This window comes from Bos mutus, chromosome 11 (genome assembly GCF_027580195.1).
Source record: "Bos mutus isolate GX-2022 chromosome 11, NWIPB_WYAK_1.1, whole genome shotgun sequence".
Lineage (NCBI taxonomy): Eukaryota > Metazoa > Chordata > Mammalia > Artiodactyla > Bovidae > Bos > Bos mutus.
The window spans coordinates 13,697,921-13,720,377 of NC_091627.1; the positions used below are offsets into that span (position 1 = coordinate 13,697,921).

Consider the following 22,457-nt stretch of genomic DNA (forward strand, 5'->3'; position numbering starts at 1 on the left):
TCCCTGACCCCGCGCGCGCCTCCAGGCCGTGCTGAGGCCACTCACCAACTAGCGCCCCGGTTATTAGGAAAAGACTCGCGCGACCACGGCGGCGGCGGCGGCGGCGGCGGCGCGGGCGTCGTGACGTCACGGGGCGGTGCGGCGGCGCGGGCGTAGTGCGTCACGGGCGGCCTGGCAGCTTGCGGCGTTGAGGTGTATACGCTTTGAGAGGGCCGTCGGGCCGCTGAGTCGGGACCTGCTTCGGGGGCATGAACAGAGGGGACGACGCCGAGATCGCGAGGTGAGTTTGGCCGGGGCAAGCCCCTGGCACGTAAGCGCCAGCCACGCGAGGGGTTCCTTAGAGGAGGCTGCCGTAACGAGACTGCTTCTCAGGCCCCGCCCCGGATTGTCCCGCCGCTGGCCCGGAAATAACAAGCCGAGTAATGACCCATCGCATCTGGGAATTTCGGGCGAGGAATCGGGAAGCCGGGATTCCAGGCTTGACCCCACCGTTACCGTTAGCTTTTTAGGAACAAGCGCCTTTGCTTCTCTGCTCTTCAGTTTCCCCAGATGACTGTTTGTGGCTTCCAGGATAGTTGTAGGTCAGCGTGGTGCGGAGCGGGGGCGGGGGACGAGGGGAGGTAGGTGAAAAAGCGTTTTGTGAACTCTTAATATAAGAGGCTGTCGCCATTGCAAACCCAAAGGATTTTGATTGTCGTATGCCATTCTGATCGCTTACCATACTTTACCGTTCGTAAGAAGTCCTGTGCTGAGCTGTCATGTATGTTGTCGTATTTAAACCTCATAACAACTCTTAAGATAGGGATAATTATGCCCCTTGTAGGAAGAAAGAAGAATCTGAGGCTCCGAATGGAGAAGTGGCTTGCTTCATTCATTCATTCGGTAACTACTGAGCACCAGCCAGGAGACAGGCAGTGTGCTGAGTGCCTGAGATGGAATCCTCAAAATAGGCAAGGCCCTGCCCTCTAGTAGCTTACATTCTAGTGAGGGAAGGGAAAGATGAAACAGTATATGACACATTTAACTGGTATTATATGGAAAGAAAAATGTAGCTATCATAGAGACGAACAAGATGCTCTGCTCTATGAGGGAAAACTTTTCTAAGGGGGGGGACATTTAAGGGGTGATCATGACTTAGTAAAGTCACAGAATAACTGGGTGCAAAAGCCAGGATTTGAGTGCCTATCTTTTGGTCCTATATCCTGCACTCTTCCCACTAAAAATGGTTGCCTGGTGTGATATTAACCCCTGTTGGTATTGTTCCAGTTTTTAGACATGAGAAAATCAGAAGGTTCTATTATTCAAGTTTCATCTCAAGTATCATCTCCCACAGACATCTTCCCTTTCCGCTAATTCTAAAGTAGTCCATTCCTCCTTGTCAAATCCCCCTGCTTAACTGTGTTTGGAGCACTTAGCACAAATTACATCTTGATTACTTATTTAGCTTTTGTCTTGTCCTGCTCCTCTTCCAAATATAAGCATCTAGAGCGCAGAGACTGCTTGTTCACTGCTCTGTCCCCAGTACCAAGGCACTGCCTGGAAAATAGAGGCTATGTAAAAAAATTTTTTGAATGAATGATCTGTAAGAAAGTAAAAGAAAAGGAAAGCAGGGAGAAAACAGAATGTTTCTCCTCTCCAGTTTCCACACCTGGGATTCTATTTATGCCTGTTTTACCTTTCTCCCAGGAAGGAGCAAACTGTGGCTTGTTCATTTCTGTGTTTTCATAGCCAAGGGTTTAGCAGTTAGTAGTCGACAGACATAACAGAACAGATTGAACATGTGAGTGAGAGAGGAAGAAAAGCACCCTCATGTGTAGGTGTGTGTGTTAGTCATGTCCAGCTCTTTGTGACCCAATGGACTGTCATGTCCGACTCTTTTGAGACCCCATGGACTGTACCCCACCAGGCTCCTCTGTCGATGAAATTCTCCAAGCAAGAATACTGGATGGGTTGCCATTCCCTTCTCCAGGGGATCTTCCGATTCTGGGATCAAATACTTGATCTCCCATATTACAGGTGGATTCTTTACCATCTGAGCCACCAGGGAACCCCTGTGTGGGGTAGATAGACACCTTTAACAAACAATTACCTGAAGGTTACTGTAGGCTTACTGTGTGCTAGCCTGTATAAGCTGTGCTGATATAAATAAAAGGTAATGGCAATGTTTGATATGTCAGCAGTTGTTATTAAGATGCAGCACTGATCTCGGAGGCCCTCCTGGTTTTATATGACACATTTTCTGTACCAGGGAGTTCTGAAGTCTGGCACAGCCTTCCATCTTCCCAGTCCTTTTATTTTTTTCTTTCTCTGCCATATTATACATTAAAGCTTGATTTTATGTCTGTGGTCTCATTTTTGGTCTTCTCAACAACTCTTAAGTTATGAGCAGGGTGAGGTGTATTATGTAGAGATGAGGAGACTGAAGCTAAGAGAGAAGTGGCTTCCTATTGGAAAAACCAAAAGTTGAAACCCAGCTTTCTGAGCTCAAGGTTCTTGCTCTTTCCATTACTGTCTTCATCATAACCCTCATCCTCCTTTTGTGACTGTGCAATGAGACATTTCAGGAACTAAACCTAGTAATAATTTAAGGTAAAATTAATTGAATGCTTCCCTAGGTGCCATGACTTGTTCTTAATGTTTTTGGTGTACCATCTCAGTGAATCCTCACAGCTCTTGATTATCCCAATTTTACAGATGAGGAAACTGAGGCACCAAGTGGTTAAGTAACTTGCCCAAGTTTGCAGAACTAGTAAATGGGGGGACTGGAACAACTAAGGAGAAAGTTAGTCTCTTCTTCCCGGTGTCTCCCAAAATATTAAACATTATAAGAGCTAATTGATTACTTACTGTTGTTCTTCCGTACCCGTTCTCTTAAGTGTCATTAAGACTCTTTCTGGTGGTTTCCAAGTATTTTGGGTGACAGTTGTTGAACTGGTGTATCATGTCGCAACAGAGACTTTGGCCTCCTGCCCAGTCAGCCTCTGGCTTCAGAAGAAAAAAACTAGTTTCTGCACACAGAACTACACCCCTTTCATCTAAAATGGGAGCTTTTGCTCTCTGGCTGCTGGAGGAGCTGTCCCAAGGGAACTGGTGCTGGGGCCCTGGTTGTGGAATAACTGAGGGCTTTGAAGGGCTGCCCAGGACATGCCCTCCTTGAGTAAATGTTTGTTGAATTGAGTTTGAAGCCTCTTGTTCACAAAGTGTTGCTCCTTTCCTGTCTGAATGTTCACGTTTCCTTTAGTATTTCATAGGGATTGATGGAAGCAGAAACCAAAACTCTTCCCCTGGAGAATGCATCCATCCTTTCAGAGGGCTCCCTACAGGAAGGGCACCGGTTATGGATTGGCAACTTGGACCCCAAAATCACAGAGTAAGTCTAAGATACCTTAACTCACTACCTACAGAATTGGGATGCTCCTGGTGATGATATTCAGAAGAATTTTCAAGGGCTATTGCATATATTTTGACCCTGTTATTTTTTAATTATCTTTAAAGGGAATGTGATGCTGTTCTAGCCTGTTATCTTGTCATTTTTCTAACATTTGGACTCTTCTACTGCAAAGGCACAAACTTGAATACCCTGTGAACCATATATTCTTTTTCCTGCTTGCCTAAGATGTTCTCTTAGTTTCAACTATTTTGAATCTTTGTACCCACTGATGAGGAAATTATATCCTAGACCCAGCCATGGGCATACTTTGGTTACCTCAGATGAAGGAACAAGCAGAAGTATCAGTATTTTCACAAAAAGGCAGAGAGATACAACTTGACTCTAATTCATGTTAAGCAGCCATGGAACCAAGGAAATTCATAAGGGATCTTAGAAATACCCCAGTTCCTTTGGTGTTCATTCATTCATTTATTGAATGATTTGAGTGCCCATTGTGTGCCAAGTGCCATGCTAGGCATTTTTCAAAGTTTTTAAATCTGAGGAGCCATCTCTTGTTAAAGTACAGAACCTATATGTAGAAGAAAAGCTCAAGAGCTACTCGGATTAAAGGGAGGACAAGGTGCTCCGGGTGCCTTTTGACAACAGTCACCCTTGCTTGGGTGGTCACTTACAGGGGTCCGTGGACGACTCTTGAAAAACCTCTGATCTGTTCCATCTCTCTTATCAGCAGATGCAACCGAGGTCCAAGAAATGGAAGTGCCTTGTCCATGGTGACAAAACTGATTGAATTGTCGCAACTCCCCACTCTTTCCATTGTAGATATTGTAATGGAAAGGAGTCTCTTAGCAGAGAGAATTGAGAGATTTTTCCTTAAGTAGGGACTGGTGATGGTTGATGGCAGGAGATCAAAGGGAAGTAGATTGAGCTGTACAGAGTCAGTGCTTAAAGCAAGCATGGGGTATATCCTCAGTGCTGGAAGTCACTTCCTTGGGGATGGTGTTAAAAGCATAGGGAGAAGAGACAAGGGAATCTGCTTGTTTGAGTCTGGGGGTCAGAGGAGGGGTATAAAAGGGTTGGGATTATGAGAGAGGAAAGAGATGTAAACTGACACATAAGGATCATGACAGTGTTCGGTTTCTTAAACCTGCTCAAGCTCAAATTGGCTCGGTGTAGGTGTTGTCGGGTCCCTGTAGGAAATATGGTATTTAAGATGTGTTGCCCCCTAATTATGGTACCTTGGTCACCAGGGCACTTCAATATAGACTGTGCATTTATTTTGACTCTCTTTATGGCTTGCGGCCTTGAGGATGAATGTATGACCTGCCCAAGCTCTCAGTTAATGAGGAAATTAAACAGAGAAGCCGTTTCCATCATCTAAAACCCAAGCTGTGAGAGGATGCTCCCAAGAGTGGTTTCCATTCCCACCTCTGCTTGTCTGAGTGGAAATCTGGAGTGTGGAAACAATGTCCATTGTTTTGGCTGCAATTCCCTGTAATGATACTCTTGTTCTAATTGTATCCTGCTGCTTGTCAGGAAGGTTCAAATGGGCAACTGCCACCTCAGTTTATATCATAAGTAGGAGTATATGAGTGTTTTCTTTAGTTGGAGCATGAACAGGAACACTGTATCAAAAACTCCTCCCCTGATATCTCTGTTCTTTTTACATCCATTACTCAAGATATCAAGGACCAGACAACAAATCAGGGCCTTGCTGGCTCCTCCTGTGGGTTCCTACCTCTGTATCACCAGAGATCATTTCTACTGTCTTTCATCTATGGATTCCTTATCTTAAAACATTTTCTCAATTAAACAAACTGATCTATTAAAATGTCTTCTTAAAGATATAACTACCAGTCGTAATTTATCAAATGCTTAGTGTGGCTTCATTTGGTTTACTTTATACAGCAAAGAAACCTAACATTGTAGTAAGGTAGGTCTTATCTTGTAGAAATACGTGATCTTCTTCCAAATTTCTGAAGTACATAAACTTCCAGATCCTGTTCCTTTCAAGGTGGGTGATGATGGACCTAGCCTAATTATTAAAGTACAGTCATTCCCAAACATTGAAAAATGTTGAAACTTGTGTGAGCATGTGGTACCCAGCTTATAGTTCAGTCTCAGAAAGTATTATTTGAATTCAAATCTCTAAAAGTTCTGATGTCATGCTACACAATTTTTCAGAGCAGCCTCCAGTTTTTGTAATTAACTGGACACCACCACAGATCTCTCCTAGTTCGTGCTGTTTCCCTCTTGACAGACCCTTCTTATCTCTCTTTCCTACACAAGTCCCTACTCTGTCCCATCCCTCTTCCTGTTATCGTATATACTGACTTGAATGTCCCTCCTACACAAATGTTCTCTCACTTCTTTTTAGAAGACAAGTGGTGGTATATATTTACTGTCATGAGTGATTGGCAGTTAAAGCAAAAAACCTTTTCTACTCAAGTTTTTCAAAGTGTACTTCATAATAATTCTGTTCATCCTACATGTGTGTGCCTGGTATTAATCCGAGTCCTGTTCAAGTTACAGTAGGATGTCCATCAGCCTGTTCTCAGTAGGAGATGCATTGCTGACTGATAGGAGGTGCATTGCTGACTGACTGTGAGCACTCTGATATTCTGTTTACACTGTAGCCTCAGTACCGACTGCTTTAGGCCCATGTTCCATGCCAGCAGTGTCTGTGTAACGATCTGGACTTAAGGGAATGATGACATACTCTTAGTTTTGGAGATAGCAGGTTGCATGCCTCTGTTCATTCCACTCCATTCCGATTCCTCTCAACTATACTATGTCTGATAGTTCTTAACCTGTAAAGTGAGACTGTTCAACTGAATGTCTTCCAGCTCTAATATTTCATTAGTTTCTCTTATTTAAGCTTGTAGAAATCTTGTGATGCAAGTGGAACAGATAAATGTTTCCCTGTTTTGTAAGTAAAGAAAGGTAAAGAGTTGACTCAGTTCAGGAAAGCAGTTAATGATAGAACTAATTTCCCACCACCTAATTTAGTTATCTTTGCACAGTTTAACAGTCCACATAACTGGACAGTCGTGACCAAAAGCATCCTATTCTAAGTTTTTCAGTGTAAGGACTTATTTTAAATGTTATGGGGCACAGTCTAACCATAAGAGTAAAAATAACAACTTTAAACATCATTACTAGTGCCTTCAGTAGAGAAGCTGAACAAGTTACTGTCTTTAGACGTTATCTATTTTCCATACCATGGTTTCTTCTGAAAGGGTTAATTACTGCTTTCTTTTTCAAATACCAAATGTATTGTATAGAACGCCAAAGTAATAGCCACTGCATAAGAAGTATGAAAGAACAAAGTCAGCTGAAATTGTATAAGAAAGAACATTCCTGATGGAGGGTAAATCATAAATAAAAGAATACCAGTATTGGGTGAGTAGAAGGCAGTGGCACCCCGCTCCAGTACTCTTGCCTGGAAAATCCCACGGACGGAAGAGCCTGGTGGGCTGCAGTCCATGGGGTCGCTAAGAGTCGGACACGACTGAGCAACTTCACTTTCACTTCTCACTTTCATGCATTGGAGAAGGAAATGGCAACCCACTCCAGTGTTCTTGCCTTGAGAATCCCAGGGACGGGGGAGCCTGGTGGGCTGCCGTCTATGGGGTCGCACAGAGTCGGACACGACTGAAGCGACTTAGCAGTAGCAGCAGAACATCAGGAAGACCTTTTTGACTAAAGTCTTTTGTTAGTCACTCAAGTCATATCCAACTCTTTGCAACCCCATGGACTATAGCCCGCCAGGCTCCTCTGACCATGGAATTCTCCAGGAAAAAATACTGGAGTGGGTAGCCAACCATTCCCTTCTCCAGGGGATCTTCCCAACCCAGGGATTGAACCCGGGTCTCCTGCATTGCAGGCATTTTCTTTACCATCTGAGCCACTAGTGAAAGGGGAATTTGAATACTAAATTATAATGAAAATAGTAGTTGGAGAGAGAGAATGCCATCATATTGAGACAGGATCTGTAAAATTTATTCAGACAAGTTTGAATTTCATGCATCAATGGAAGAGACTCATGTGGGTGTTTGGCAGGAGACTGACATAGTGAAAGTGATGTTTTAGTAGGAAAACAGACACCAGTGGTAGGATGAACAGGAGGGGCAAAGACAAAGATGCTGATTAGCTACAGACCTTCCATTAATATCACCCAGATAGAGACTGTGATCTTGGAGACCAGTGGGTGGAGTCTGAGAGATGAGGGAAATGACTGAAGAGGAGCTAAGAAGAGCTGAAGTCGATCACATTGTTTCTTGCCTGAGAAATGGAAAAGAATCATGTCCACATTGGCCAGTGGAATAGCTGGAGAGGGTCATAGTTTGTGGGGAGGAAGAGGACAGCCTGGGGTATATTAAGTAAACTTAAAAGCAGAGGAGAGGCACCTGGATGGAAATGTCCTTCTGATGTAGACTTTCAGAGCTAAATGCGAGGGATCATAAGTTCACGAGCATGTAAGAACCATACTTCCCCCTGAACACACCCCTGATTCTCTCAGCTCTTTCCTTATATTTCCATGCTGCTTCTTATGCTGACCCATGCTGCTGCTTGTGGTTTGATTTGCATGAAACAGCCTTTACTATTTGCTTATTCAAGTTGGAAACAAAATAAGACCATTTAATAACATATAGGGCATAGACTATAGAAACCCACCACCTGATAATTTCTATAAGTTCATAGTTTTCTCTAAAACAAATTGGGCATTAAAATCAATCTTCAGTGTCATTTTGTTGACTTCCCAGTACCTACAGCATCGCGTTAAATTCCCTCACTTAGCACAGGTCTTTGACGACTGGCCCCCTGCCCGCCTGTCAGCCTCTGCTCTTACTACGTAAGAGTCTTTTTCGCCGTTGTGTCTCCGCACAGGGCATTCACTAACCACCACCTTCTCTGTGCAGTAGGTCCCCTTCATCTGTGTGCTCACATACATACTTCTGTGTGCAAGCTCATGCTGTTCTAAAATTGTCTGACTACATCTCTCTCTCATCGAACCAGAATGTCAGGTCTTTGAAGACAGAGACCTAGCTGTGTTTATCTGGATAGTTGGTCCAAGTGCCTAGTACAGTTCTTGACACATTAGAGGTGTCTATCTTAATCCAGTTCATACAGATTAATTTCCTCCGTGCCATCACGCAGGAAGGCCATTTTAAAAACCCATTTCAGACCACACTAATCATGGTGCAGAAGTATCTGTGGGACTGGTATACCAGTTCTTCAGCTCCTAGGGCTGCAGGGCCCACATTTCATTAAGTGAGGCAGGGCTCTGATGAGCAACGGGCCCTCCTGTGTTCCGATAGCAGATGAAAGTGCTTGCAGATGTGAAAGCAAGAGTCTTCAGGCTTTTTTCACTATCAGAGCTTGCAGCCCCCATCTCCAGGAAGCAAAATAGTAAACACTTCATTCCTTTTGTTTTGGTGTTCCGATAATTTCAAGAAATTATCAAACAAGAAAAGAAATCCCGGAGAAGTTGAAAGACATGGACCTAAGCAGATGTTCCTGGAATCTTAAGGTCGCTCTTCTCTGGCAGAACGCATTTGTTAGCTTTTCAAAGAATAATCTGTCGGAGGTTTTTTTTTTTTTCCCTGAGTAAATTAAAATTCATTTCCTAGGAAATGCCGATTGCCTTACCTTCCTGCTATTAAGCAGAATGGAGCTAATGAAAAGATGACTAGCCCACAGTGGCCTTAGGTGGTTTAAAAAAAAAACAGGTTTGACCCACCATTCATGGCAACTGGTGCTGTGTTAAGGTTTGAATGGGTGTAGTAAGTGGAAGATGCAGCTGTGAATGAAAGACCCTGAGAGATTCTTCCAGCCCATCTGTCTGTGCATTTGAGAGACTCACCCTTGCCGTAAGCATGTTCAGAAACTCAAGTAAAACCAGAAATTTGCACTTTAGGTGTCTCCCTTTCCCCTAAAGAGTCACCTCATATAGTCTCACTGGCAGTTGAGGTATCGAGATGGGAATTAAGAATTTGGAAACTAGAGGGTTACAGTTCTTTTCTCTTTCAAAACAGGTCTAAAGACCAGATTAATATCCACAGTATGCCTTGGGATCCTTGCATCCTGTCCCAAAATAAGACCTGTATTATGTCTTCCCTGCTCCACTGTGTCAGGCACCTGATCCAGGATAATGGGCTTGCTTATTGGTGTGCATTAGTCTCAAATTTAGTGTAGCTTATGATCCATTTCATATCTTTCTGCCTCCCAAAGGAGATTCTTACTCAAGAATAAAATCTTGATGAGTTTCTCCTAGAAAACAATGTGAATATAAATGCGGCTGTAACAACAGCCTTACTGACTCCCTGTGGGGTAGAATTCCCAGTAATAACAGATTTAGCATGTGGGCTGATACCTTTTTAGTATCACAGGGACAGCATTGTTTAGAGAAAGCCTTGACTCCATTTGAATAGTGCGGAGGATGCCAGGAGGAAGGCCAAAGGAAAAGGAAACGGGAGAGCGGTTGGTTTGTCTCACCCTCACATCAGATGACAGGAAGTCGGGATTGAGATTGGCCACAGCAACCTGTTAAGGCCACATCTGTTTGAATAACTTAAAAGCTCTATAGAAACCAAATAAATTTTAGGGAAAGGAATCCAAGAAGAGGGTGAGGGGCAGAGTGGCAGTTGAGAGCTTGGGGTGTACCTCCTGCCAGCAGTAAACGTCTTCCTTGGCCATATATATTCTCTATTCAACCACACATGAATTGTGTTAAAGCAGCAGAGGTTGGGGAGTTACCCACAGTGGGATGATCTATAGGACCGGCCAGATTCCAGGCCTTCCCTGGTAGCTCCGCTGGTAAAGAATCCGCCTGCAATGCACCCAGTTCAATTCCTGGGTCAGGAAGATTCCGTAGAAAAGGGATAGGCTACCCACTCTAGTATTCTTGGGCTTTCCTGGTGGCTTAGACAGTAAAGAATCTGCCTGCAGTGTGGGAGACCTGTGTTGGATCCCTGGGTTGGGAAGATCCCCTGGAGGAGGGCTTGGCAACCCACTCCAGTGTTCTGGCCTGGAGAATCCCCGTGGACAGAGAAACATGGTGGGCTATAGTCCATGGGGTCGCAAAGAATAGGACACAACTGAGCGACTAAGCACAGGTTCCCCTGCTCATGTGAGACCGCCCTCCATCATGTTGCAGTTCCACATGGTCCTGTGGTTCAGTTGCATCAGGGCTGGAAACTCTTGGCCTCCATCATGTTGTGGTTCTACATGGTCCTTTCATTGAGTCGCATCAGGGGTAGAGACTCTCAAGCACTTACGGAAGTGCCACTCGCTGTGGTTTGGCTTTTGGCAGAGTTTGTCTCAAGTGCAAGTGGGAACTCATGATTTACTGTGAGATCCAATGGGGAAGTCTTCCGGATTGTTTTCTTGTTTGTGTGAATGAGTGTTACTTTGTTTATTTTTGAGGTAGGGTTGGCTTTGGCTTTGGGAGTGTGGGTGTGTGTTTCTGATGGAGTTACAGTTATTCACAAATACTGTGTCATTGCCAAGAAATTAAAAATAAACAAATCGACACTATTTTTGAACTTTTCTCCTAAAAAAAAAAAAAAAAACAAATGGTGCTTGTGGGCCAGACAGCTGTTTGTTAGGTGTGGTTTTTTTGTTTGTTTGTTTGTTTGGTATTTTTGTGCTGGACAGACACAGAGCCATGACAATTCTAGTTCCCATTCCAAATAGAGGCAAACAACTCTGCTTGCCAGATAAACTAACGGTGCAGTTTGGAGGAGAGCCGGCAAGGGGGGCGGGGGTGGCGGTGGGGGGTGAGGTTTTTGTCCCTGGGGTAAATTATCTCCTGCTTTTATCTTGCACTCAGGCTGAGTGGCAACCAGACTCCCAGAGCGTCTCAGGGGCTGTTCTTTCTCCACAGATACCATCTCCTCAGGCTGCTGCAGAAGTTTGGCACGGTGAAGCAGTTCGACTTCCTCTTCCACAAGTCAGGTGCTCTGGAGGGACAGCCTCGAGGGTACTGTTTCGTCAACTTTGAAACTAAGCAGGTAGCTGAACTTCTCCCCCTTGCCCAGTGCTTAGCCTCTTGTAGTTAATCTTTGCAGCCCTCCTGACTGCTCGAATAGCAGTTCCTTGTGGGCAGGAGCCATGTCTGACTCGCCCCCATATGCTGGGCTCTGAGTCCTAAAGGAGACCCTCAGTCAGCAGCCGAGTTAGCGGCCAGCTTTCAAAGTCTGCCCTTGACCGGCTGGCAGGCTGAGGCGGCTGATCTACTTTCCTGGCCAGATGCTCTGGGGCACCCACACTAAGCACATGGATGTCCTCCTCCCTGTTCTCTTTTGTTTGGTTCTTTCGTGGCTGGCCAACAAAGCTGCCTTTTCTTTCAGAGTTTGGCCCCATGGTGCAGAAACCCTCCCTGTCTGTGGTGAGCCACCCACAGACTCTCTTTTATTTTGATTTCTTAAAAATGTATCCTCCTCCTCAACATCTCCGAATAAATGTGGACAAGTTTGAATATATACAGAAAAAGAGAGCGCCAGCTTCAACCGTGGTGTGTCCACGATCTACTATTAAAATGTAGTCCTGAGAGTGGACATGCATTGATAAAGGACTTGAATTTGAATGTTACTTAATATAGAGACACTGTTTATAGTTCTGTGACTATTAGTGATATGTGAGAATGTTGCCTAGTTTCTGTTTTACTAATGATAATTGTATTTGGATATTTTCCTATAAAAGTAATACTTGTTTCTTATAGATAAAATATAGATAAGTAATTTCATATATTAGTCTAAAACCCAGAAATAATCAGTTTTCAATATTTAGTTATATATCTTTCTAGTCTCTTCTTTCTTCACATTCACACACACATATACATAAAATGACAAAAACACATGTGCGCAATTTAAAAGAACACATGTACAGCTTTTAACACACAAATAGGATCATGTATCCTATTTACCACTGAAAGTAAATTAAAATTTTTCCTGTCATCCGGTACCCATCAAGATAACATTCTGTATCATATTGTGGTTTCACTGGTGTAGCTATAGATAGATGTAAAAATTCACTGATCTATAATACTTTTTATTATTTAGGCCTCAGTTTAAAAACTAACCAGTATCATCTTTGATGACTGCATAATATTTTATTCTGTGAATATGTGATAAGTTACATATCTAACCTCCAAATGCGTAAGCAATGTGGTGAACATCTCTAGCTCTATGTGAATATTTACTGTATTCATGGAAATGGAGTGGTTGTCAACAAAGGCCATGAATTTCTTCCTTAATATGACTGCCAAATTGCCTTCAAGAAATAATGTGTCAGTATGTTCTGAGACTATCTGAGAATATCATTTGTCCCTACCAGTGCTAGGGATTTCTTAAAACTTTCCTCTAATTTTTGCAAATGTGATAGGCAATAAATGATACATTATTGTTCTAATTATTCAAGGTTTATTTTTTTTTGAGGGAACTGAAAGTGTGCTCTATATAGTTTGTATTCTAAAATACTTAATTCTTCCCTAATGATAGAGTGTGTTGAAGATTTTTACATGATCACTAAAATCATTGGTCATGTTGAAGATAGATATTGGTTTAAAAACACTAAATTGGAAGTTACAAAGATTATTTCTGGCTCTTTTATTTATTAACTTTGGGCAAGTCTAACTTATTTTGACCTCAGTTTTCATCTAAAAATGGAAATTAAAAATACACACCCTCCTTACCTTTTAGGAAGTTAAGAGAGTAGGTGAGGGTTCATATGAAAGCATATTTGGCATTTAATAATACTGTTGGATACATGAATTTTGGAACAAGTTAGAAAGATAGGAAATTATTTTTAAAACTATTTATCACCTGCTGGCGTCTTATGACTATTGATGCTACAGAATTAATAGTGTCATGTAAATTCTAATTCACTAAGTGAAACTTAAAAGAAGAATAAAATATCTCCTCTGTCCCTCTAACTCTGTGTGCCATAGTGAGGCACAGATGCCAGTGAGTACCCACAGTGGGTACTCAGATATCTGTTGGATATCATACTGGTAAGACCCAGAGGAATAAGAGAATCACCAGTAAAACCAGACTAGAATGTTTTATGCTGAGGCCTCGGACTCTCCTTGTTCCTTTTCCTGTTCCTTAACAGGCTCTTCACTCCCAGTAAATGTGGGTAACACTTGGCCGAATGCCTCCTGGATACAAATGGAGCGGAGGAGGCTTGGCAGGATGGAAAAGTACAGCCAGGCTTCCTGGGAATGTCCTCGAGTGCCTATTATCCAGCCTCAGGAATTCCTTTCAACCTCGTTGCTCCCGTATCTGATGGGGAAAGGGTCAGGGAACTTCTGGCTCTGAAAGCCAGGTGCAGAGATTGGCTCACACAGATACCTTGCTCATAGCCTCTTTGACTCACTCCTGCTTTTTCCGGCCTGGTTTCCTTCACTCCCATATCCTTTGAAGCCCTGTAGCTTCACTGTAGCTCACTTTGGATTCAGGGTGTATCAGCCCTGGTCCAGGATATAGTGTCAGAGTCCCCAGGAGGAGTACACTTTCTTGACGTAGTAGATGTTACTCTTAACTTACAGAACTGTGTAGAAAGATATCACCCAGTAGGGACAACACTGTTAGCTGACGCTGGTTGAGTGCACACCATGTGCTCCATTCTTTACATGTGCTCTTCGACTCCTCTGACCACTTCGGAGCAAGCAGTATCCATATTTTGCAGGCGAAAAAGCTAGTATCCAGAGAGATGAAATGACCTGTTAAATATTATACTGCCAATAAGTGGCAGGCAAGATTTAAATTTTTGTTTGACTGGGTTTACAAAATCTCATGCCCAGGCAGGATTTAAATTTTTGTGTGAGTTTACAAAGTCTCAGACCCTTTTTATTATTCTGCCCTTTTTTTTCCCCTTGTAAATCCTTTGCCACTTGTTTACCAAAACAATAAGAAATTCAGCCATCAAAGCTAGTGAGACATTTGAGTCTTCTACTGACATTAATCCCTTTCCTGAACAGGAAGCAGAACAAGCCATCCAGTGTCTCAACGGCAAGCTGGCCCTGTCTAAGAAGCTGGTGGTGCGCTGGGCACACGCTCAAGTGAAGGTGAGTCTAACGGGCTAGAAAGACTGCATCAGCTTGTCCTAAATGAGGCTTTGAAAAGACAGTTGTCCACTCGCCCATTTGCATCCCAGCCTCTGCACATCTGGAACAACCACACGCTGGTCTCCTCCTTGTATTCACCATGTGTGTTTCCAGATTTTTCTTTTGAGAAACATCTCAGGAGGGATTAAGTTCCTTCGCCGTTTCCCTCCACATACCCACAGATTCTGTTTTTGATTGATTTTTCCATGTGACTGATTTGTCTACTCAGACCTCTATCATTTATTTATTTATTTTTGGTAGGAGTTCTTTAGAGGAAAAAATGTATTTATTTTTTAAATTAGTTGCTTTAGGCATTATTAGACTCTTCCCAGCCTCTCAGTTCTGTGGCAAGTTTGAATTGTTTATGCTAAATACTTGAGAAATGGGTAGTTTGTAAGAGTGCTTAAAGCACTGGCATTTCCTTACTCGAGAGATTTTGAGAGTTATTTGTGGGATTTGCAATGCCTGTATTGACTCCAAGGCCCAAGCAGTGGTAAACTGCCGTGTTCATCTCCTAGTTATTCTCTTGGGAAAATGTGCTGGAAAAGCTACAACCATTGAAAAAGAAAAAAGAAGGAAAGAATGGTATTCTATTTCAGCCAGCACAGGTGAAGTATGCGTTTACACTGGAGCAATCCACAGAGTTGCTTCTCTACTTCCTGCACTGTGGTCTTAACAGACCTGCCTGCAGAGGTTTGTTACAGCCAGATTCGGAGCCTCAGTCTTTATAAACGACCGTAATGCTTGATCAGAGACTCCACCCAGCAAGCTCCCCAGAAAAGAGTCACCAAAATAAAGACATTCGAGTTCAGTGTCGAAGCTCAAAAACAGATTGCAGACAATTCGGATCTTTTTGAGTATTTCAGGATTTCAGGTAATCACAGAGCCTTCTCAATTTCCAGGATCCATCACCTTAAAAATAGAAACAACAAGGAAAATTTCTAAATGCTTTTTTATTCAAAAGAAAATCAAGTCTCATTTGCCAGACTGGCTATCATCTTCTCATCCTGCATGTCTTTCTGACCAGAGACTCCTGATTGCTCTTTAAAAGAAGTATATAATTATCTGACATCAAATAAACTGTACTTTCCTGGAGAATGTTTTCTGTATCAGTGGCTGAAAGCCATTACTAGTTCTCTTCTCCACATAAACCTGTGAAGAGTTGAATGTTATGGTTGTTACTTTGCAGCAATCAAGCAAAACTTTAAAATGCTTGGAATAAAGCAAAATAACTATTGGAAGAAGTGACATGTGACAGAATCAGAATGTGAGAGGGCATTCCTGCTGTGTAGCTGTACCGTCTCTGAATTTAGAGGTTGAAATTCTTTCTCCACCAAATGAGGAGGATTATTGGGTAGATGGGAAGCCTCATCTAAATTTCTTTTTCTATGTTTATGACCTTTATGCTAAAGCTGGACTTCTGTATTAATTCTGAACACAAAGCAGACCTAAGATTGTCTAGAAACAATCTAACAATGAGCTTCCCTGGTGGCTTAGTGGTAAAGAATCTACCTGCCAACGCGGAAGACTTGGATTTGATTGTCTGGGTCGGGAAGATCCCCTGGAGGCGGAAATGGCAACTCTCTCCAGTATTTTTGCCTGGTGACAACCCATGGACAGAGGAGCATGGTAGGCTACAGTCTCCACATGGTCACAAAGAGTCAGACATGACTGAGAGACTGAACACACATGCTGTCTAAGGATACACTGATAAGATTAGGATTTCTGAACACATGTATTACAGTAAAGGGCTGGTTTCTGCCTGAGTGGGATAATTTGCCTTTTTTCTTACTTTCAGAGATACGATCATAGCAAGAATGATAAGATCCTTCCAATCAGTCTTGAGCCGTCCTCAAGCACTGAGCCTGCGCAGTCTAACCTAAGGTAAGAAGGTGTCCTGTAGGAAGACACCAGTATTGCAAGAGCTGGAGCCATTTCTTCATTGTGGCACTAGAAACCCTACAGACCCTTTAGAGTGGAGCCTACTAACTTTTGCCATGCTGAGAGATGTGTGCAGTTAGTCTCCAGAATGTCACCTCCCTCCATACCCACAAGAGTGTGTACCAGCTGTTTACACAGTTCATACACACAAAAGAGGCTGGGTATACCTACCACATACCAGCTATTATACTTGGCACTGGGAACACAGAGGTAAATCAGATACAGTCCTTGCTATAAAACAAGCATTTTAATAAGGCCTTGATTATCTTCAACGTTTGTCATTATACACTAATTCCTCCCCAACTATGAGTTCCTTTATACAGAATTTGGGTTTGCAGCACTTTAATTTTATCTACCATTTCAGCAAATGTAACAGTTTTGGTTCCAGTACCTACAAATTGTCAGTTACTTCCTTGGAGTTAATTCAAAACAGAAGGAGCTGAGGGTTGAATAAAGAAAGGGGAAGTTAAGGGTGAGCAGAAGTAGAGGGGCTGACTTTGCACGATAGCCTAGGGAGAAATGTTAACAAGAACAAAAGCTGAGATTTCTGGAGCTTACTATGAAGCAGGCTCTGTGCTAAACACTTTACATGTTGTATGTCACTGAAGTATAAAAATTCTGGTGAAAGTACTTTGTATTCATTTTATAAACAAAGAAACTGAAGTTTAGGGAGGTATCTTGGCCAATATCACACAGGTTGAAAATAGCAGAGTACAGATTCAAAGCCAGGTTTACTGAACTTGAGAATTCAGTCTTTCAGTTACTGCTTGCAAGAAGCTCCAGGCTGTCAGTACAGGACTGCAATTCTAACACCTGCTCCGAGAAAGGGAAAGATGTGTGAAAGAGCACCAGCCTCTCATATGCATCCAAAATCAACACGTCATAGAGTCAGGAAAGTGATACCTGTTTGGACAGAGGGTTAGGGTAAAAAAAAAAAAAAACTTTTCTGTATATTATCTGCACCAAACAGAAGAGATTTACAAGCATCTCATTAAACTGCAAGGAGGGGTGATCCTGAAATGTTTCCAGGAGTAATAAAATTGATAGTTAATTTTATAGTTACCAATTTGTCTAATATCATTGATGTTTTCTTACTTTTGTGCTGCTTTATTTTGTACTCCCCCAATTTTTTTTAACTAATAACTTCACTAAGTTCACTAGGAGCTTATTTCCGCTGTCCTGTTTTCCCCGTAAGATTAAACCTCGTCAGTCACTGGTTTCGTGGAGGTTTTTGTAAATCTAACTCCTCTTGGGAACAGACGACTGCACTGATGCTTGGTGATCATGGTACTGTGAATGCCTTTCGTTTCCTTCACTCTTTGTTCTTTTTACTAAATAATCTAGCCTGGTGTTTTCCATTTATCTTTTAATCCAGAGAACCTCAGCTTACGTGTTTTGATTAACATCTATACCTAATTAGAGAAGGTTGTTTTCCCTGGGACCCATACAGAACGGATGGCTGGCTGTTAAATTTTCCATTAATGGAAAAGGTGTGGAGTGCACCTCAGTGAGACTTCAGAGTTCTTTTTTATGGCAACTAAGTTTTTTAATTTTACATTGCCCATGTAAAATCTTGAGTATATGCAGATATATGCTTTTTGAGGATTTCTTAAAGGCTATGTATACATTCCCTCCCAAGTTTCTATCCCTGACTGTAGACTATTGACAGAGTCAAAGTGGAAACTAAAGGAAGCCATAAGCCAAAAAATACTCTAGTTGAGTGTGTTGCATTCTGACCTAGGGATAGTGGTGTCCTTGATCAGAAGGAAATGCCTCACAGCTTCCACAGTGTCTCCTCATCCCTTCTCTCTAATACATGGCTACTCAGCTCCCAGCCTAATGAAGAGGAAAAAGCAAGGCCTGTGATGATGACTGGGCTTGAATCCTGGCTCCACGATTTGTTAGCTATGTGAACTGTGGTTGAATCACTACCCTTCTGCATTTGTTTATCTATAAAATATGGTCCGTGTAGTCAAAGTTATGGTTTTTCTAGTAGTCATATGTGAGAGTTGGACCATAAAGAAGGCTGAGTGCCAAAGAGTTGACATTTTTGAGCTGTGATGCTGGAGAAGTTTCTTGAGAGCCCCTTGGACTGCACAGAGATCAAACCAGTCAATCCTAAAGGAAATCAGCCCTGAATATTCATTGCAAGGACTGATGCTGAAGCTGAAACTCCAATACTTTGGCCACCTGATGCGAAGAACTGACTCATTGGAAAAGACCCTGATGCTGAGGAAAATTTGAGGGCAAGAGGAGAAGGGGGCAATAGAAGATGAGATGGTTGGATGGCATCACTGACTCAGTGGACATGAGTTTGATCAAACTCAGGGAGATAGCGATGGATAGAGAAGTCTGGTGTACTGAAGTTCATGGGGTCGCAAAGAGTTGGACACGACTTGGGGACTGAACAGCAACAACAAAAATGTGGTTGATAACCCTCGAAATATTGTTGCAAGGATTAGAAACAGTATAAGTAAAATGCTGGGCACACTTCCTGGCTCATTGTAAGTGCTCTGTAAATGATAGCCTAAACACACATTTGTCAGTAAAAAGGGACTTCGTACGATTTCAGGGATGTTTTTTCCATTATTATTCAATGATTCAGAAGGTGGTACTGTATAAGAAAGAGTTCATAGTATGGCTCTGGAGTCCAGCTCTATTCAAATCTCAGCTCTGCCACTTACTAGCTATGGGCACTAACCTTTCTATGCCTTTTTTTCTTTGTCTGCAAATGAAGAATGTAACCTACATGAATTATTTCTTCCATTTTTATTGTGGTAAATAATATACATTTACGCATAATACAGCATTTACCATCTTAACCGTTTTTAAGTGTACAGTTCAGTGGTATTAAGTACATTCATAATGTACAACAATCACCACCATCCAGCTCTATAATTCTTTCTTTCTCGTAAAACTGAAGCTCTGTACACATTAAACAATCACTCCCCATTCCCACCTCCCCCAAGTCCCTGGCAACCATCATTCCACTTTCTGTCTCTGATTTTGACTGCTCTCTCAAGTATTTCATTTAAGTAGAATCATACAGTATTTGTCTTTTTTGTGACTGGTTTGTTTCACTTAGCATAGCGTCCTCCAGGTTCTTCCACATTGGAGCTTATGTATCTACCACATTTTGCTTATCTATTCTTACTTCAGTCGACACTTGGGTTGCTTCCGCAGTTTATCTGTTGTGAATAATGCTACCATGAGCATGGGAGTATACATCTCTCTCTCAGACTCTGCTTTCAATCCCTGTACAAATTATCTTTGAGGGCCTACTGTCTGCAGGTACTAAGATGCTGAACAGTGTTGGTGTCTGAGGTTTAAGTGTAATAATATACAAAGTATTCCTAACAGTGTCTTACAGAAAAAGCTTAATAGATGTTTCACCCTTGATCTCTTTCCTAAAATAAGAACAGTTATTTTTGTGGGGGGTTTTTTTCTCCCAAATAAAACTGTATTCCTTTTGTTGTTCATATTTATTTATTTATTGGCTGCACCCAACGGCTTGTGGGAAGTCCTGTTTTCTATAAAATGTTTGTATGTTTGTGTTTGAGTGTCTTGTTGTTTCTCTGATATGCCTGAGAGCCACAAAGAAGATGAAATACATAGGTATTCTCTTGAATGTATGCAGGCCCACTCTGATGCTCTGCTGTCCTTTTTCCAGTGTCACTGCAAAGATCAAAGCCATCGAAGCAAAGCTGAAAATGATGGCAGAAAATCCTGATGCAGAATATCCAGCAGCGCCTGTTTATTCCTACTTCAAGCCACCAGATAAAAAAAGGACTACTCCTTATTCTCGAACAGCTTGGAAATCTCGAAGATGATGGTTATGAATGACTGCTCTCCACACCTGAGACCCTCTGCCTTTGTACTTGTAGCTGTGAACAGTACTACCCGACAGAGCAGTCACATGTTAGCATTTGGTAACATGACATTTTTGGATGTCCTTCTTATGGATGTTTCTTCCCTGAAGTATGTGTGGAATTGAGCATCATCCAGAATAAATAGGATTTTATCCAAAACTGTGACTTGAATGCTGGGATGCTCTAGTTGGCTCGTTTGTTTGGATTTGTAACTCCAGAAACATTATATAGTGTGCCAGAAAGAAAGGCAAAGACAAAGAACGTTATCATTCAAATCAGGAAACTTAATTTATTAAGAGCTGTCTTTAAAAAAAAAAAAAATTTTTTTCTGTGCTCAGTTGTCTTTACAACATAAAGAAAAAGTAAAAAAACAAGGGAGGGAAGTAAGAAATTTTGAATCATGCTCGAAACTGCTGTTCCAGAATTTTCTATGGAAATCCCTCCAACTGGACTGAAAAGAAAAAGTTCTTGGCAAAAAAAGCTGGTTCTTTGAGCAAATGTTGTGGTAATCTGTTAAAGAATTATGCTTATTGTTTCAAAATCCCAATTAGGAAAACATGGTGTATATCTTTTAAAAGTGTTTGCGTCGACAAAACTGTAGACCGAAATTTAGCATTTTGTACCACAGCAGAAGTCCTGTTTGAAAATCCAACTTGTATTCTATCGTGATCATTTTTTTAAAAAATCTAAATAATCCTGCCTTCTATAATACCAAATGTCATTATTAGTGTGGGACTTTTAAAGTTGCATTTATTGCATGAGATTGTTTTAATAGCATGAGAATGTTCTGTTTGGAATTATATCATGATCAATCTAAATAGAAAAGCAGATATCTTTGAAAACTTAAACATTGCTATATTGATTCTCTATCAAACTTATACCTTACCTTTATTAATAACTGTGTAGGGGTCTGAGTAGAAGAAATTGTCTCGTGTGGGGTGCGATGGGGACACACAGTGGACACGGAAAGTCAGTGGAGCAGACACTGCTCTGGCACCAAGATTGCAATGACCTCATGTTTTATGTGGTTTATAAAGGCTTGAAAGATTGCATGACTTTAAAACAATTCTTCATTTGTAGAACCTGCTTCTCAGATATTTTTTGCCACTTTGAACACTTTGAGTATAACAGCAGAGGAAGAACAACCGCCGATCTGGGAGTCTGTTCCTGTCAGCACTGCTGGTTGGTCATTTTGGTGCCAGGTGGACAGGCTGTTTCACTGGGGAGCACCATTGCTTCTTCAGCATGAAATCATTTTGTTACTCAAGGTGCCACTCAGCGATTACAGCTGTTTACTGTCATTGTTCCCAGCGAGAGGAGGCTCTCATTGTAGGAGCTTAAGTCTTCCTATGAGCAGAAATGAATTTAAGACACTTGAACCAAAACTTCAGCATAGTGTAGTGTTGTAATTCACAGAAGGGGTTCAGAGAAATTCCTGTCACCTTTCCCAAGCTAAAACTTTTCAGATATCGTTTAGTGTTATTCTGCCTGCAAAACTCAAGAGCTCAGTGTAAGATGCAAGTAACTCTCTTTCTGTTTGGGGGATAGTTCAGGGAAGTGGGAGCATTATCTCCCATTTTTCTGGTGACTTCTCTAAGAATGTAGAATTCACCATTTTACCCTTGAGGTCCTCTAAGAGCTATGGTGGAATAGGACTTAATGCAAAATAAATAGTCTTCTATTTTTAATAGGAACTTAGAAAATACTTAACTTTGGATTATCTAGAGTTGTTTCCTTTAGAAACCAGAGCTATTTATTTGTATTTAAAGCAATGTTTATTATTTGTACCGATTCGTACTCCTTTGTGTGAATAAACGCGAGACAGTGTCTGTGGTTGTGTCTTCTCTCGTCCATCTCCTGCACTGAAGACTGCAGCTCTCCGGGAGGCTTGTTCCTCCTGTGGCCATGGAGGTGTCCAGGCAAGGTGCTGCTTCTAAGTGCCTTCTCTGATCCCAGAGGCAGGTCTCTGCACCCTTTGTGCCTGCCTCCTTCTGTTAGAGATGAGCAAAGAGACTAGCTGTTCTCACTGTACATCTAACTGTTCCCAAAAAAGTTGTTAATGGAGGCCCCTGAAGTAGGAAAATGTGTTTGGTCCCTCTTTCAAAGTAGGGTTTCAGAAGAATAAAAGTACATGTTATAAATATGCTGA

At 41.9% G+C, this 22,457-nt stretch overlaps 2 protein-coding genes across 3 annotated transcripts in view; one reads left to right on the forward strand and one right to left on the reverse strand.

The window, feature by feature from the left end:
• Positions 1 to 188, reverse strand: part of MRRF (mitochondrial ribosome recycling factor) — a 59,811-nt gene extending 59,623 nt beyond the window's left edge. Inside the window, exon 1 of one of the 2 annotated variants that reach the window (XM_005895075.2) lies at positions 46 to 188. The gene's annotated coding sequence lies outside the window, so the exon portion shown is untranslated. The remainder of the gene's footprint in view (positions 1 to 45) is intronic. The other variant, XM_070379044.1, reaches the window with a different exon arrangement.
• Positions 144 to 22,137, forward strand: RBM18 (RNA binding motif protein 18). The gene is made up of 6 exons (XM_005895076.3): positions 144 to 280; positions 3,242 to 3,370; positions 11,277 to 11,403; positions 14,373 to 14,459; positions 16,297 to 16,382; positions 20,110 to 22,137. The coding sequence occupies exons 2-6, from the start codon at positions 3,258 to 3,260 to the stop codon at positions 20,267 to 20,269; spliced, it is 573 nt and encodes a 190-aa protein (XP_005895138.1). The 5' UTR covers positions 144 to 280; positions 3,242 to 3,257; the 3' UTR covers positions 20,270 to 22,137.
• Positions 22,138 to 22,457: the final 320 nt, after the last annotated feature.

Excerpts from the sequence above, each read along its gene's own strand:
- RBM18 (XM_005895076.3), top strand. The coding sequence starts at position 3,258 with ATGGAAGCAGAAACCAAAACTCTTCCCCTGGAGAATGCATCCATCCTT. Across the intron at positions 14,460-16,296 it reads GGGCACACGCTCAAGTGAAG|AGATACGATCATAGCAAGAA; the intron begins GTGAGTCTAACG and ends TCTTACTTTCAG. Across the intron at positions 16,383-20,109 it reads CCTGCGCAGTCTAACCTAAG|TGTCACTGCAAAGATCAAAG; the intron begins GTAAGAAGGTGT and ends TCCTTTTTCCAG.